The sequence below is a fragment of the Culex quinquefasciatus genome, chromosome 1 (assembly GCF_015732765.1).
Source record: "Culex quinquefasciatus strain JHB chromosome 1, VPISU_Cqui_1.0_pri_paternal, whole genome shotgun sequence".
Classification (NCBI taxonomy): Eukaryota; Metazoa; Arthropoda; class Insecta; order Diptera; family Culicidae; genus Culex; species Culex quinquefasciatus.
Window position 1 is genome coordinate 81856649 of NC_051861.1, and position 15451 is coordinate 81872099.

The window sequence follows — 15451 nt, forward strand, 5'->3', positions numbered from 1 at the left end:
GTTTTCCTCCGAATTCGCTCCACTCACTTCCGGCCTCGTCATTAGATCACTCCTTAATGTCGGTTTGACGCGGGGGAGACCCATTAGAGAAGGGCCTCGCCGTCCGATTTGCGTGACGAAAAGTGCAAGTAATCGGGCCCGGGTTCAACTCCCGGCGCCGTGGAGGAGTTTGAACTTTTGTTTTCGACGTGCGCGGGCGAGAGTGAAGGGATGGCGTTTGGATATTGGTCGGAAGGGCGAAACTGAGGCATGGAAACATGTAGCTTTCGCTTTTTTTTCTTTCTTGTTTTTTTTTTTGCTCGATGAACACGAAGCTATTAATTGGTTCAATAGGTCGATTCGTGAGTTTAGGCGCGATGACTTTGAGATGCTCGCGATGAAGGGTCTCGGAAAGCAATCGAAGTGACATTTGAGGGCGCGATTACAGCGCGAACAATGTTGTACTTTGTGTACTTTTTGTTTGCAACATTGATGGCGAAAACTTTGGTCAGATAAAAACAAAACAACTGAAAGACTCAATGAAACAGAACAGAAGATAACAAAAAAAACAGCAGAAAAACAACAAAAGTCAACAGAAAAAAAATTAAAGTCAACAGAAAACTTTCAAAGATATCAGATGTCAACAGAAAAAGAAAAAAGTCAACAGTTGAAAACAGAAGTGAACAGAAGACAACAAAAGTAACAAAAAACTCAACAGAAGACATCAAAAGTCAACAGAAGACCAAAAAAAAAAAAATACACAGAAAACTTTTAAAGATATCAGATGTCAACAGAAGACAACAATAGGCAGAAGTCAACAGAAAACAACAAAAGACATCAGAAGACAACAAAACTCAACAGAAGACAACAGAAGTCAACGGAACTCAACAAAAGTCAACGGATGACAACAATAGACATCAACAGACAATAAAAGTCAACAGAAAACAACAAAAGTCAACAGATGACAGAAAAAAAACCAAAAAGAGAACTTTGAAACATTTCAGATGTCAACAGAAGACTATAAAAGGCAGAAATCAACAGAAGACTACGAATTATATCAGAAGTCAACAGAAGACAACAAAAGTAAACAGAAGACAAGACATCAAAAGACAAAAAAAGTTAACAGAAGGCAAAAAAAATAGCAGAAGATTACAAATGACAGCAGAAGTCAACAAGAGTCAACAGAGTTAAAAAGCGATTGATTTATGATTCATCTACCCCTTTTGTAACTGTATCCTATTGTAATTACCTCAAAATGCAATATGATTGAAATGTGTTTTCACTTTATTCCAAAAATCCTAAAAGTGCAAGTCATTAAATGAAATAGAGATTTTCTTAGATCTGCATTGTCCCGTTCCAAAGAAAGTAAATAAATCATTCCCAGTTCAAAAGATCACTTGAAAGTATCCCCCATTACAAAGCGAATTCAACGGCAATTTTTACTCAAGTAATGTTTTGAAAAACATTCCACGCCCTAAGGTGTCAGAATCGAAAGAAATGACTGGCAAAAACTCAAATTTGAACCAATTCATCACTTCAAAGAGCAAAAGTTTGTTTTTCAATTTGAAAGTGCGAAAAAATAAAATAGGCTAAACTTGGCCTTATTTGTTTGCTTTTAAATCCAGTTCTACGATGTTGTTTCTTCACGCGCACACATTAATTTCACGGAAGCAAGTTTTAATATTGTTCAATCTAGATGACATTTCTATGTAACGCGCAAAAAATTACAATAGTTTTAAATGCAAAAGAATCGTCAGTTCATGAAAGTACATATTTTTAATAAAAAATGCTTCACACACTGCAACCAGTGAAACTCAACTGAAATTATGTTTTATCCATGGTTTGATAACAATTTTTTGTGAAATTCAGTTAAAAATGTTTTTCAACAATTCAAATTACAATACTTCATTTTCTCCTCATAAGAAAGGACTGGTTTAGGTTGACAGAAGCGGCTATGTTGGAAGATGGTTTAGTTTGCAAAAGTTTTTTTCTTGTTTATCCCATAGCAGTTAAATAGCCAATCACAAATGTTTCTAAAAAAATCGACAAGATTATCTTTCATGCTCTTGACAAATTATCATACTGTCCACGGTGGGATTCCTTTATGGGATGACTGTACCACCATTCTAACTCGCACAGCTTTAGAAAAAAATCCCTCTGTTTACAAATATTTCATCTCACTTTTATCACACAAACAACCCCCGCACTCGCACCCACACAAGCAAACATTCACCCTCACGGGAAAAAATCTCACCACAACCAAACGCTATCAATTTCATGACAACAAATCGCCCTCGCAACGGAGCAGTGAGAACCAACCTCTACTCTCTCACTTTCTCACTCTCCCCCTGAATGCGACTCGTGTTCCTGTGCAGGGAAAATCAATAAAAAATTCCCAACCCTCTCACCCCCTAACTCACTCACTCATACTGCAGTTCGCGATAAACTTCTCACGAGTGATTTTTCTTTCTTTCTCCTTCCAGAACCCATCGCGATGCAACTAACCTCAAAAGGTAGCAACGCCAACTAGGATCGCCGAGGAACCTCAACTTGCACGGGGATCAAAAGTTATGAACACTTTGGAAGCGGGTTTGATTTCTGCTTGAGGAGGAAGACGCGTGAGACGTGACACGTGGTTCCGTCATCGCGGTAGATGTTCTGGTCCAGAACTTTTGGGAGAGAACACAACTGAGAGTGCGAGAGAGAGAGACTGAGAACTGCATTTTGTGCAATTGCGCGCACGACGGTGCACTCCTCGCGAAGAGTGCATCCCCTGGTCCACAAACGCCGCTGGGACGACGTGGGGAGGAGGTTAAGGGAAGGGTTGCCAACCCATTTTTTTGCTGCTGTTGTTGCCTAGTCTAGGAATTGAGCCGGAGCCAAAATGCTCTCCTACATGCTACCAGTTGAGGAAAAATCGCCCTCAGTGACGGCGGCCAGTGCTGCGGCGGCTGCGGCGCGAAATCTAAGCTTAAATCTGAACAATCCGGCCAATCCGGGTTCCGGCTCGGGTGGTTCCTCGTCCAAGCAGTTCAAGGACACGAACGGCAGTGTTGCCAGTAACGGTGCGAACGGGCGCAGTTCCGTGACGACGTCATCTTCCGGCAAGGTCATCAAGTCGGCCATCAAAACAAACCATCGGTATCAGCTGGTGTCCTCCAGTTCGTCGTCGGTGGAGGAAAACGGCGGTGGTTCCGGTTCCGCGGCGGGATCCGCCGTCACCAACGGGAAGAAAAAGTTTGTCAAACGTAACGGCGCGGAAGAACCGGTGCGTAACGGGGGTAACGGGGTCAGTGTCGCCGCGGATGATCTGAGTGATGAGCACACCAGCCTGCTTGGATCCGGAAGTTCCAAGAGTGTCAAGAGTGATAAAAATTTCAACAACCTGATCGTGGTCAACGGGAATGTCAACGGCGGTGGCAAGCTCGCGAGTGTGTTGAAGAAGAATGGTTCCGGGCACGGTTCCGGAACCACCACCGCCACCACAGTTGTAAACGGGGATGGTCCGCTGAAGGTGGTCACGACCACCAACGGTTACAGTGCGGTCCGCAGTTGTGAGCATGACGAAGACGACGACGACGTCGGCGAACCGGAAGAGGAAGACTATCCGGAAGAAGACGAAGAGTACGACCTGGTCGCGGCCAACAACCGGAAGAATACGAGCGGAATAATCACCGCCAAAATGAGCACCAGTGCCAGTGTGACGCGTAGCTTGAACGGAATAAACGGGAATTCCGGGGCCGGGGTTCCGCAGCCCCAACCGCAGTCCTCGGTGGAAACGCCGAGCAGTGGGATTATCGTGGACACCAGCGATGCCGACTCGGAACAGACGGCCGTCAGTGGTGTTAGTGGAAGTGGTGGCGGAGGCGGAGGTGGAGGAAAGAAGGTCAAGATGAACAAGCTTGGCGGCAGCAAGAATGTGACACTCAAGAGGTGAGTCCTTGGGCATGAGGAGGGGTGGTTGGAACGGTGCCAGAACAGTGTGTAGCGTTTAAGGGGGGGGGGTCTCTTTGGTGTAGCTTGTAGAAGAGCGCTAAAGGCAGCTGATGGATTATTTATAGTTGGGTTTTCGGGGTGACAGAGTGAGAATGTGAGAGCTGTGACAGAAAAGGACAAGTTGAATAGTGCAGAGGATTATTATTGCTGGACTTGCGTCATTTTTGCATGAAAGGGTTCTTTATTAATATCGCTTCTCTGTTGTTTTTTTTGTTAAAATCGTTTTTTAAAATGTGAAACCAACGAGGTGTAACTGTACTGCTATTTGAATCAATTTCGTTTATCTATTTCCAACGAATCAGCCGTGCGTCAAACTTAACGCAGTAGGCCTTTATCAAGCTTCTTGAAGGTGAAAATAATTATCATCAAGGAACCTTACAAAATGTGTTAATTAATTAATGTGAACGATGCGGCGATGCTGCCCTCCAGAAACACTTCAAATGATCATTAAATTTGAAAATAGCATCTCTAAAACGGACTTCAACTTTGAAGTTCATATTGACTAGAAGACTAAGAGACTTAAAGATTTGTAAGACTTGGAAGACTTAGAAGACTTGGTCGACTTGGAAGACTAGGAAGACTTAGAAGACTTGGTCGACTTGGAAGACTTGAATGACTTGTTAGACTTGGAAGACTTGAAAGACTTGAAAGACTTGGAAGACTTGGAAGACTTGTAAGACTGGAAAGACTTGGAAGAACTGTAAGACTTGGAAGACTTGGAAGACTTAGAAGACTTGGTCGACATGGAAGACTTGTAAGACTTGTAAGACTTGGAAGACTTGGAAGACTTGGAAGACTTGGAAGACTTGGAAGACTTGGAAGACTTGGAAGACTTGGAAGACTTGGAAGACTTCGAAGACTTGGAAGACTTGGAAGACTTTAAAGACTTGAAAGACTTGTAAGATTTGGAAGACTTGGAAGATTTATTAGACTTGGAAGACTTGAATGACTTGTTAGACTTGGAAGACTTGAAAGACTTGAAAGACTTGGAATACTTGGAAGACTTGTAAGACTGGAAAGACTTGGAAGAACTGTAAGACTTGGAAGACTTGGAAGACTTAGAAGACTTGGTCGACATGGAAGACTTGAAAGACTTGAAAGACTTGGAAGACTTGGAAGACTTAGAGATGTGATGACCTGTAGATAAAAGTTTTATTTGTCAATAAATGAAATATAACTTCAATTTGTATCAGCTTAGAAATTCAAGTGAACATCATTGTACCCGACATGACCTCTGTTGAACTTTTCAATCCCAGAGGTTTGAACCCTTCTAGGCAACAATTCCCGGCAAACACAGACATTCAAAAAAGAAGAAGAAAGATTTCACCATTATCGATAAAACATAAACAAAAACCTGTGCACCATCACGCTCACACCTGCCGGTTGCAAAACGACATGTGGATTCGCCAGACGTGTTGTTGTTTTAAAGTTTTTTGTTTGGTTTCCAAGCGCATCATCCTCCTCCTCACAGTCATCGTCGGCAATTGTATGAATTCATTCTGACAGCCACGAAAAATAACAACAACAACAAAAACCTCACAAGAGACTGGTACCTAAGGTGGCCACATGTTGTTCAATTACTTTGCATTGTATTAATTTGAATATTGTAATTTGTATGCGGAAAAGGACCTTTCCAACACTTCCCTTTTCGTGGTTGTGTACGTAATCGTAATAGGGCCATTCAGCATGGGGACTGTCTGTACTAATCGAGCCATTCGTCGACGTCTCCGGTTGGTTTTCCGGTTCGTCAGAAGTGGTTTGGTGATCAGGACAGCAAAATTATAGGGAAAGCCCTCTTAAGATTAATTTAGAAAATTAATTCCGAAATGGCAAACCCTATTATAACAGCTTTGATTCCTCGTTGAACGTCAAAAAGTCCCAAAAAAAGAAAGAAAGAAAGACATTTCCATAAAATGTTATTCGTTTGCCAAGTGTTTTCGAAATCAGATATCGCGCGCCCCCTTCGCTTCCAAGGGCAAACTAGCGAGGGGTGCAAAAATGCAGTGTTTTGGTCACGTTCCTCCCTAGTGCGACGAGGGGTGCGCCGCCACAACAATGCAGAATTAATTAGCTGTCGAAAGATTGGCCACGTCCACGAAAGAAGAGGGCGCGTCCCTAGTTTCGAGTAGGGGAGTGCCAATCGAAAGGTCAAGACAAGTTGTTGTGAAAAATCGATTTTGATGTAATGAAAAATGTCAGTTTTGAATCAAATTCAAACAAAAATATACAGAATTTCTGAGAAAAATCCCTGACATTAATTTCCATGAATAACCTACTTGTTCCCCCTTTCCATGAGAAAAACAAACAATTAACACCTTAAGTGACACCGCCTCACTTCACACGGCTTTCCATACAATTTAAAAACCCGTCAAGTGGCTAATGAGCTGGAGATTCCTGCGCTAAAACCTGACACTTCTGGGCTGCACCACTTCATTAGTGCAACACTTTGTCAAAGTGACAGATCTAACAAGTGGCGACCTCTTCTTGGTTTGCTTCTGTCTCCCGCACACACCTTCACCGTAATACCCCCTTGATTCCAAAATCCAAAATAAAGAAAAAAAAATAAACCGAGGGAGTAAAATTCCTCCTGGATGCCGTTGCACTTTTGACACTTCTTGAAGAAATGGTCTCTCGACTCAAATCTTCACGACGATCGTTCGTCGCAGTAGGCGAGTGTATTTTTACCCGCAGTTGCGGTGTGACTTTTGTTTGTTTACTTTTTCGCTCGCCTTTCGGAATCCCGCACCGCACGTCTGGCGAAAATATCTCAAGAGTGTCACTTGGATGCACTCTTGGCGAAGAAGAGGCTGTAACGGCGTGGAATTATTTAATCTTGGTCTTGGAAACAGAGCCGAGGTTTTTGGATGGCCCTGTCAGGGCCGGATTCTAGAAAAGTATTTAATTTTAAACAAATTAAGTCAAACAATCTCATTTTCAAAAATGCTTCCAATTAATTTAAAACTGAAAAGTTAAAAGAAAGAAGAAACTTTAGATAAAATTTTCAAAACAACCTATCCATCATGGGTTTTCTTTGCAGAACTGGACCTTTTGAAAATTTTATCTGGAACTAAAAAACTTAGAAACTAAGAAACTAAGAAACTAAGAAACTAAGAAACTAAGAAACTAAGAAACTAAGAAACTAAGAAACTAAGAAACTAAGAAACTAAGAAACTAACAAACTAAGAAACTAAGAAACTAAGAAACTAAGAAACTAAGAAACTAAGAAACTAAGAAACTAAGAAACTAAGAAACTAAGAAACTAAGAAACTAAGAAACTAAGAAACTAAGAAACTAAGAAACTAAGAAACTAAGAAACTAAGAAACTAAGAAACTAAGAAACTAAGAAACTAAGAAACTAAGAAACTAAGAAACTAAGAAACTAAGAAACTAAGAAACTAAGAAACTAAGAAACTAAGAAACTAAGAAACTAAGAAACTAAGAAACTAAGAAACTAAGAAACTAAGAAACTAAGAAACTAAGAAACTAAGAAACTAAGAAACTAAGAAACTAAGAAACTAAGAAACTAAGAAACTAAGAAACTAAGAAACTAAGAAACTAAGAAACTAAGAAACTAAGAAACTAAGAAACAAAGAAACTAAGAAACTAAGAAACTAAGAAACTAAGAAACTAAGAAACAACAATTTTAAAAATTCCAAAATTATTTAAAAAAATATCACAAGATTCGTTCCCTTGCAGGGTTTGAGAACTTGCATGCACTTTCGTTTAATTTTTGATCGCGTGTGTGTGTGAGCGAACGCGTGTGCTCTCGTGTGTCAGTCTGTTTTTGGGTGAATGACACTTGCCGTAATGCGCGGAATCTTGCGCTGCTCTCCGGGATTGTTTTTGTTTTGTTTTGCCCCGACGCCAGGAATGTCACTTGACAGGCAAAGTATGAGAGAAAATTCGCCTTAATTAGGATTGGTTTAATGTGATTGTAAGCATCTGTCTGAATGTTCTGTGACATTTGAAGGAATTTTGAGTCGAGTCGAAATTGACAGTTTTGATCAACAAAAAAGGTTTGCTGAAATAGTCTAGTCGATTGCGGCGCTTAGCCCAATCCAAGCGCCTAGGTTCAATTCCCACTTATTTTACAGGTTTTTTTTTCTGTTCGTGCTCATATGTTTTTCCGCTCATTATCACCAATCAAATCCTAACACTTCATCGTCAAAACAACGCCACTCATCAATATTCATGCTGAGATTTAAACAGCGATAAAAACACAAATCCAAAGCTTAAAAGTGGCATTTATGCAAATCTAACTCCAGCCTCAAATTAAGTCTTTCACTGCCTCTCTGAATCTATTATCAGTGTCATCTGTGTGCAGTCACCCTCTCTGGTCTGTGAATGTCCGTCCATCCGGCGTGTGATTCCTTTCTCTGATGGTTAGTTAAGCGGCTAGTTAAGGCAGGCAGGCTTGGGAATGCCAGATCCATCACCCAAGAAAGCAGAGAGGAGCTTTGAGCCCGCGAGGCAAACAACTTCAAGCCAGACAAAACGGTAATTAAAATTATCGCGTGCAGCAGAAGCTGAGACTGCGCTCAGAGTTGCGACTGATCAGTGGGTTTTGAACAGACGTCAAGTAACAATAATCATTTTCCGGCTTCAGGTTGGCATCGTGGCATCTGTCTAGTCTTCGAGGACATTGACGAAGGGGGAGGGAAAGCAATGTTTAGGAGGCAATTGCCAACTGTTTGTGGTGGTTTGGTATTTATTGCAAAAGAAATTGATCAGGAGGTTGAGCGAGATGGCTGCAATTTTGATGTTTTATAACTTAGAACGTATTTTGAAGATCTCAATTGTTTAATTGCAAAAAAAGTTTGCTATTGAGGAAATCTTTCAATAAACAACACTTTTACAATTTAATGTAATGGCTATAATAATTGTTTCAACCATGATTTGTTTATGTACATTTATAAACATTTCATTAAGAATAAGTAATCATATTTCCAAATTAACTTTGAACATTATACGAACCTATGTTCGAGCCATTTTTTTCATAGCCAGGTCACACAATGCCCATTAGGGTGGTCCAAATCTTGATTCCCCTGACGCTACCCCTGAAATCAATGTTTAATTCTTTATTCACTAAATTACAAAATTGTTTAAACAAATTTTAACTACATCTGACCACGGGAATCTCTTGATCTTAGCCCATAAAAAATTATATTGAAAATAATCTTTAAACTGTATGGAGCTGGAGCTGTTTCAGTTTCGGTTTTTTATCTGCAGAGATCTCAGTAGTCGATACTTACCAATTCTGGAATGTACGATCCTAATAAAATTTGGAACAACTTTCCTCAAGACACCATATTTTAAGGTTTTTTTCTCACAAGGTTTTTAGCTTCCCTAATTTCCATGTAAAATGTTCATAAAAGTTTCTTTTTAAATGAAAACGTTTGTGTTTTACTGTGTTTCTCCAAAATTTCAGCTTAGAGATGTGCAAATTAAATTGATTGAGTCAAAGGAACCATCAGCAAATTACTTCATTTTAGAAAAAATGCAACTAAATATTTGTATAACTTATTTATTTGTTTGTTTATTTGTTTTTATTGAAATACAAGTAAACATTCATAAAAATCTTTTTTTTCTGTTGCTACCAAGACTAATCTTGTAGCTCGAATCAAACATTTTAAGCATTTGAGCGATTTTCTAAACAGACTTATGGGAAATTGGACGAGCTTTCTGGTAATTTTTTTTCGAGGCTGAAAAATCAAGTCTGTCATATAGAAATTGTCAAAAACCATCAAAAAACCATTTTTTTTCAACATTTTTATTTTTAAAACCGCTGTAACTTCACAAGGATTGGACTTAGGACAATGGTCAATATAGAGACTTTTATGTAAAGTTGTCTGGAAAATCGACTCTCGCGTTCGGTTTTTGAAAAATTTGACGTTTAGAGTACTTTTGAAAAAAACAGTTTGGGTAAATGATTTTTGTATTCTTTCAGGAGAGTTGCTCCATCCTGCATTTTTCGTGAGTCTTTTTGTTACATCTTAGGTTATTTTCACAAAAATTTAGAACGAAAAAAAAATCGTGGGCTCACCTTCAAATTTGACTTTTAAACTTAAAAATCTCATAAAAGTGGAGTGTTTTTTTCTTTCAGTGTATTTTTTTCGGAAAGCCCGTAAAATTTCCTACAAGTTTGTCTTTGGCCACTTTTTGATACGATGCAACGGCTTCGAGATACAGCAATATTTAAATTACGAAATACAAAAATATTTAAACACTTTAGACCCTTCTCAAATGTCATTATCGAGTAAAACTGGCTCCATATAAACAAAAAAACGCTTGTAGGATAACATTCTTTCATTGAAATCGGAGAGGGTCGAGAAAAAAGTACCCAAAAAATTCCTGTTTTGGGTTGGAATTGCTGATATACATTATAATCTATTGAATCATTCTCTACGAAATCGGTCTTTGTTTAAGAATATTAATTTTTGTATTTTTTAATCCGACTGAAACTTTTTTGGTGCCTTCGGTATGCCCAAAGAAGCCATTTTGCATCATTAGTTCGTTCATATAATTTTACATACAAGTTTGGCAGCTGTCCATACAAAAATGATGTATGAAAATTCAAAAATCTGTATCTTTTGAAGGATTTTTTTTGTGTCTTCGCAAAGTTGTAGGTATGGGTATGAACCACACTGAAAAAAAAATTACACGGTAAATTTTTTTTGGTAATTTTTTATTTAACTTTTCGTCACTAAAATTTGATTTGCAAAAAACACTTTTTTTTATAAATGTTTTAGAGGACATCAAATGCCAACTTTTCAGAAATTTCCAGGTGTAAAAAATGTTTGACCGAGTTTTGAATTTTTAATCAACACTGATTTTAAAAAAAAAATCGAAATATTGGTCGCAAACAATTTTCAACATCATTTTTCGATGTAAAATCAAATTTGCAATCAAAAATTATTTTAGTGAAATTTTGATAAAGTGCACCGTTTTTAAGTTAAATCCATTTTTAGGTGACTTTTTTGAAAATAGTTGCAGTTTTTTATTTTTTTTTTAAATTAGTGCACATGTTTGCCCACCTTTGAAAAAATATTTTTGAAAAGCTGAGAAAATTCTCTATATTTAAACTTTGTTGATACGACTCTTCGTTGCTGAGATATTGCCATGCAAAGGTTTAAAAACAGGAAAATTGATGTTTTCTAAGTCCCACCCAAACAACACACTATTTTCTAATGTCGATATCTCAGCAACTAATGGTCCGATTTTCAATGTTAAAATATGAAACATTCGTGAAATTTTCCGATCTTTCCGAATTTTTTTTTAGACCAAGACTCGGATTAGTTTTCAAAAAGCCCTAAGAGCCATTGGTAAATAAAGCCCTTTTTGCATCGGTACTCCATCTACTTAAGAAAAACCAAAATCAAAAATGCTGGACATTGTTCATCTACACGTCCTTCAAGTGCCCCAAACTTAAAATAAATGAAATTTAGTTTCATTTTCGAGAAAAACGAAAATTAGTATCAGAGGTTGCGGTGGCTCTTACGGCTTTTTGAAAACTCACCCGAGAAGACTAACATTTTAAAAGGGCGTAATATTGAATGTTTGGCCCTTTTGAAATGTTAATCTTGTTTTAAAAAAATGAAAATATTTTTTTCGGAAAGATCGGAAAATTTCACGAATGTTTCATATTTTAACATTGAAAATCGGACCATAAGTTGCTGAAATATTGACATTCAAAAATGGTGTGTTGTTTGGGTGGGACTTAGAAAACATCAATTTTCCTGTTTTGCCTTCCTCACTGAGGTAAGGCTATAATCCTGCTCTAAAAATGAACTTTCTATTAAAAGCTCCTAGACCCACCTTCATGTATACATATCTACTCAGAATCGAAAACTGAACAGATGTATGTGTGTGTGTATGTGTGTATGTGTGTGTATGTGTGTGTATGTGTGTGTGTATGTATGTATGTGACCAAAATTCTCACTGAGTTTTCTCAGCACTGGCTGAACCGATTTTGATCGAACCAGTTGCATTCGACTTGATTTAGGGTCCCATACATCGCTATTAAATTGTTTGAAGTTTCGATAAGTAGTTTAAAAGTTATGTATTAAAATGTGTTTTCGCAAATACCCGGATCTCAATTATATGCATGTAAACGATGTCTGGATCCCTGTCTCGAGTTATGACCACATAAATTATACATTGTGTTCTTTTTTTCTGGATCTAAAAAAATGATGAAACCACTCATATACCCATTTTTGGTAAAAAGTGAGGAAGGCATCAACCACATAGGTGGATTAAGTTAGTTTTAAACCTTTGCATGGCAATATCTCAGCAACTTAGGGTCGTTCCAACAAAGTTCAAAAGTGCAAAATATGGAGAATTTACTCAGCTTTTCAAAAATATTTTTTTCAAAAGTGGGCAAACATGTGCACTAATTTAAAAAAAATAAAAACTTCGACTATTTTCAACAAAGTTACTTAAAAATCGATTTAACTTGAAAACGGTGCACTTTATCAAAATTTAACTGGAGTACTTTTTGATTGCAAATTTGATTTTACATCGATAAATGAAGTTGAAAATTATTTGCGACCAATTTTTCGATTTTCTGAAAAAAATCAGTATTGTATATTATTATAGTTTAGTATATTATTCAAAAATTCGTAGCTCGCTCAAAGATTTTTTGCACAACCTGGAAATTTCTGAAATGTTGGCATTTAATGTTCTCTAAAACATATCATAAAACAAAAAAAAATAAAAATAGTGTTTTTATGCAAATCAAGTTTTAGTAACAAAAAGTTTAATAAAAAAATCACCAAAAAATTTTTTACCGTGTATAATTTTTTTCCAGTGTAGTCCATATCCATACCTACTACTTTGCCGAAGACACCAAATCGATCAAAAAATTCCTTCAAAAGATACAGATTTTTGAATTTTCATACGGTATTTTTGTATGGCCAGCTGCCAAATTTGTATGGAAAATTATATGGACAAACTATTGATGCAAAATGGCTTCTTTTACAAAAAAAAATCGAATGACCGAAATCTGAGAGAACTGCTCATATATAATTTATCTGTATTGAAAGAATGCATTTTTCAAATGATTTTCTATCTTTGGCAAAGTTTATATACAGCACGGTGACAAGTCTTTTTTATATATTTTAGTTTTTTTCATTTTTCATAAAATTAGTTTGAAACAAGAAGTATGTATGTCAAGTATGAGATTCTTATATAAAATATTCTGACAAACAACTTTGTCAAAGACCACAATTTACAGAAGATGTTTTTGTATTAAAAGATTTTGATAATACCTTATTTCCAGATAACCTTTAAACTCAAACTCATTCAACGACCATTACATTGCAACATTTGATGTTCACCGGTCTTGGGCTATCCGTTTCTTCCGTTGTTGTCAATTCCGTTAATTCGATTAGATCAACGCACGGCACGCGCTTTCTCCACATGCCAGCAGCAGCAGCAGCTGCTGCTGGCCACATACTTCATTTCATATGATATGTGGCAGAGTCTAGTGCTGGCTGAACATAACTGCTTTTTCTCCGACGGTCACCACAGGCCGTAATTAAATCACTGCGCTCTGCCAAGATGCGACGGAATTAAATGCCTTCCGAACGGAATCTGAGAGAGAGAAAGGGCTCCGGGGCAGATTCCTTCTCCGGATGACGATGACGGACCAGCTCATCAACTCTGTCGCTCAAAGTAGGATGATTGAAAGATTGACGACGGCCCCCCAGATGAAAGCCGCCTGATTTTGACCTCTGCGAATTAACCCTCAGGTGCCGTTTTGCTACTTCTTGCAATTTTAGGTTTTTAGTATGAGGGTTGTTGAGGGTTAACCTCTGCTGTGGGGGGACAAAACAAGCGCCCAGGGAATTCACCTGTGGACCTGCGGGACGTCAGCGTTGGCAGCTACTTGTGGGCCACTTGGGGGTCATGCTGGTTCCTCGTTGATGTCCAAACAATTACCGCTTGTTTCGATTTGATTGAGCACCATGCTGGGGGGATCGAGTAAAGTAGCTGAGTCGCAGTTTGGTGGTGATTTTACAGCTATTTTTAAAATAGTTTAAAAAAATTACAGATTTCGATTTCCTCTGAACATTTTTGTTAATATTTCAGAAATCTAAATAAAAAAAAAATAAACAAAAATTGCGTGAAGTTTAACCAAGAATAGCAACAACCTCTCGTATCTCTACAACAACTCAGCTGTTTAGTGCCCGGCTGACCTATTTCAACTTTGTGCAATTGCTCAAATCATTCGAAATTAGTTCATCTTCTCTGCGCGCACCACACCTCCTCCCCCTTCTGGAGATTCGCGCCCCAGCAGCAATAACTGCGAGTAAAAGGCCAAAAACATCAAACCCGTGTGTGTTCCGTTCGGTTCGCTCTCAAACAGATGTTTGCATATTCCTACATGCTGAAGCAGAACGTGTACAATCTATTTATTTAGCGTTTTTTTACTATTTTTTTGCTGCCGTTGAGGCCTCTGCCCAGTTCAGCGCAACAATTACCGCGAATAACACAGAAAACGTTCACGCGGCGAGGCATTCTTCTTGATCAGGGAGCAGGGTTGCCAGATTCACTTGTTGACATAAATAAAGTTGAATGATTACAAAACCAAGCAAAAGAAGGAAAAAATTCCGTCATCAAGAGAAAATAAGTAAATAATTAATAAAAAAAATAAATTAATTTTAACCTAACATTTTCCTTTAAACTGGCAACCCTGGCCCAACCATAGAGTGTCGACCAGTTCGAACTCGTTAGAGATGCAGAAATAACCTAGAAAACAACGGGCCGCGCGAATCCTGGCCGATGTTGATGATTATTGGCGATGATGGCTGTGATGATGATGAAGCTCTTCTGCCCGTTCGGTCAGCCAGCGAGCTAGTGGCGACGACGGTGTGGTCTCGTCGGGGGAGAAAAAATATATGCAAAGATTGACGCAAAACGGCGCAGTTTTTTCACCTTCCAGCGTGGTGGCGTTTCCGCCGTTTTACCCTTCCGACACCCACTTTTCAAAGGGGAGGAATTATCATGGGGAGAGAACGTTCCATGCAACTTTCTTTGGGAAAGATGTACTTTTTTACAATTTCATTTTGATTGGTTATTTTTTTGTATATTTGGTATAACATTCCGCAAAAAAAAAATCCTGAATATATTTTTTTGTAATTTCTGATTTGTTCCTTTGTACACCCAAAGTTAAAGAACGAGGGGATAGTCCTCACGAAAAGAAACGTGAGGAAAGTGCTATATTGCGAGAGTATAGTCCTCTCGCGTGTTCATTCGTTCATTGGAACAGTTCATCCTATTGAGTGGCTTATATGGACAAATGGCCGCAACTTAGTCACCGAACCATGGTGGCCCATACGGCAAAGGCACGGTTCAATATGCCGAAGGTCTTGGGTTCGAGTCTCGGTACCGGTACTTTTTTTTTGATAGATGAACTTTTTTGGAAAATAAACCATGAGTAAAGTACTCTCGGTAATTTCGCGATTTATCCTCTCCG

The 15451-nt window shown here is 38.4% G+C and overlaps 1 protein-coding gene across 1 annotated transcript in view; it reads left to right on the top strand.

Moving 5' to 3' along the window:
- Positions 1-15451, top strand: part of LOC119771155 (induced during hyphae development protein 1-like) — a 103950-nt gene that overhangs the window by 59634 nt on the left and 28865 nt on the right. Inside the window, exon 3 of the mRNA XM_038266599.1 lies at positions 2463-3912. Coding sequence (XP_038122527.1) covers positions 2864-3912 — 1049 coding nt within the window. The 5' untranslated portion in view covers positions 2463-2863. The remainder of the gene's footprint in view (positions 1-2462; positions 3913-15451) is intronic.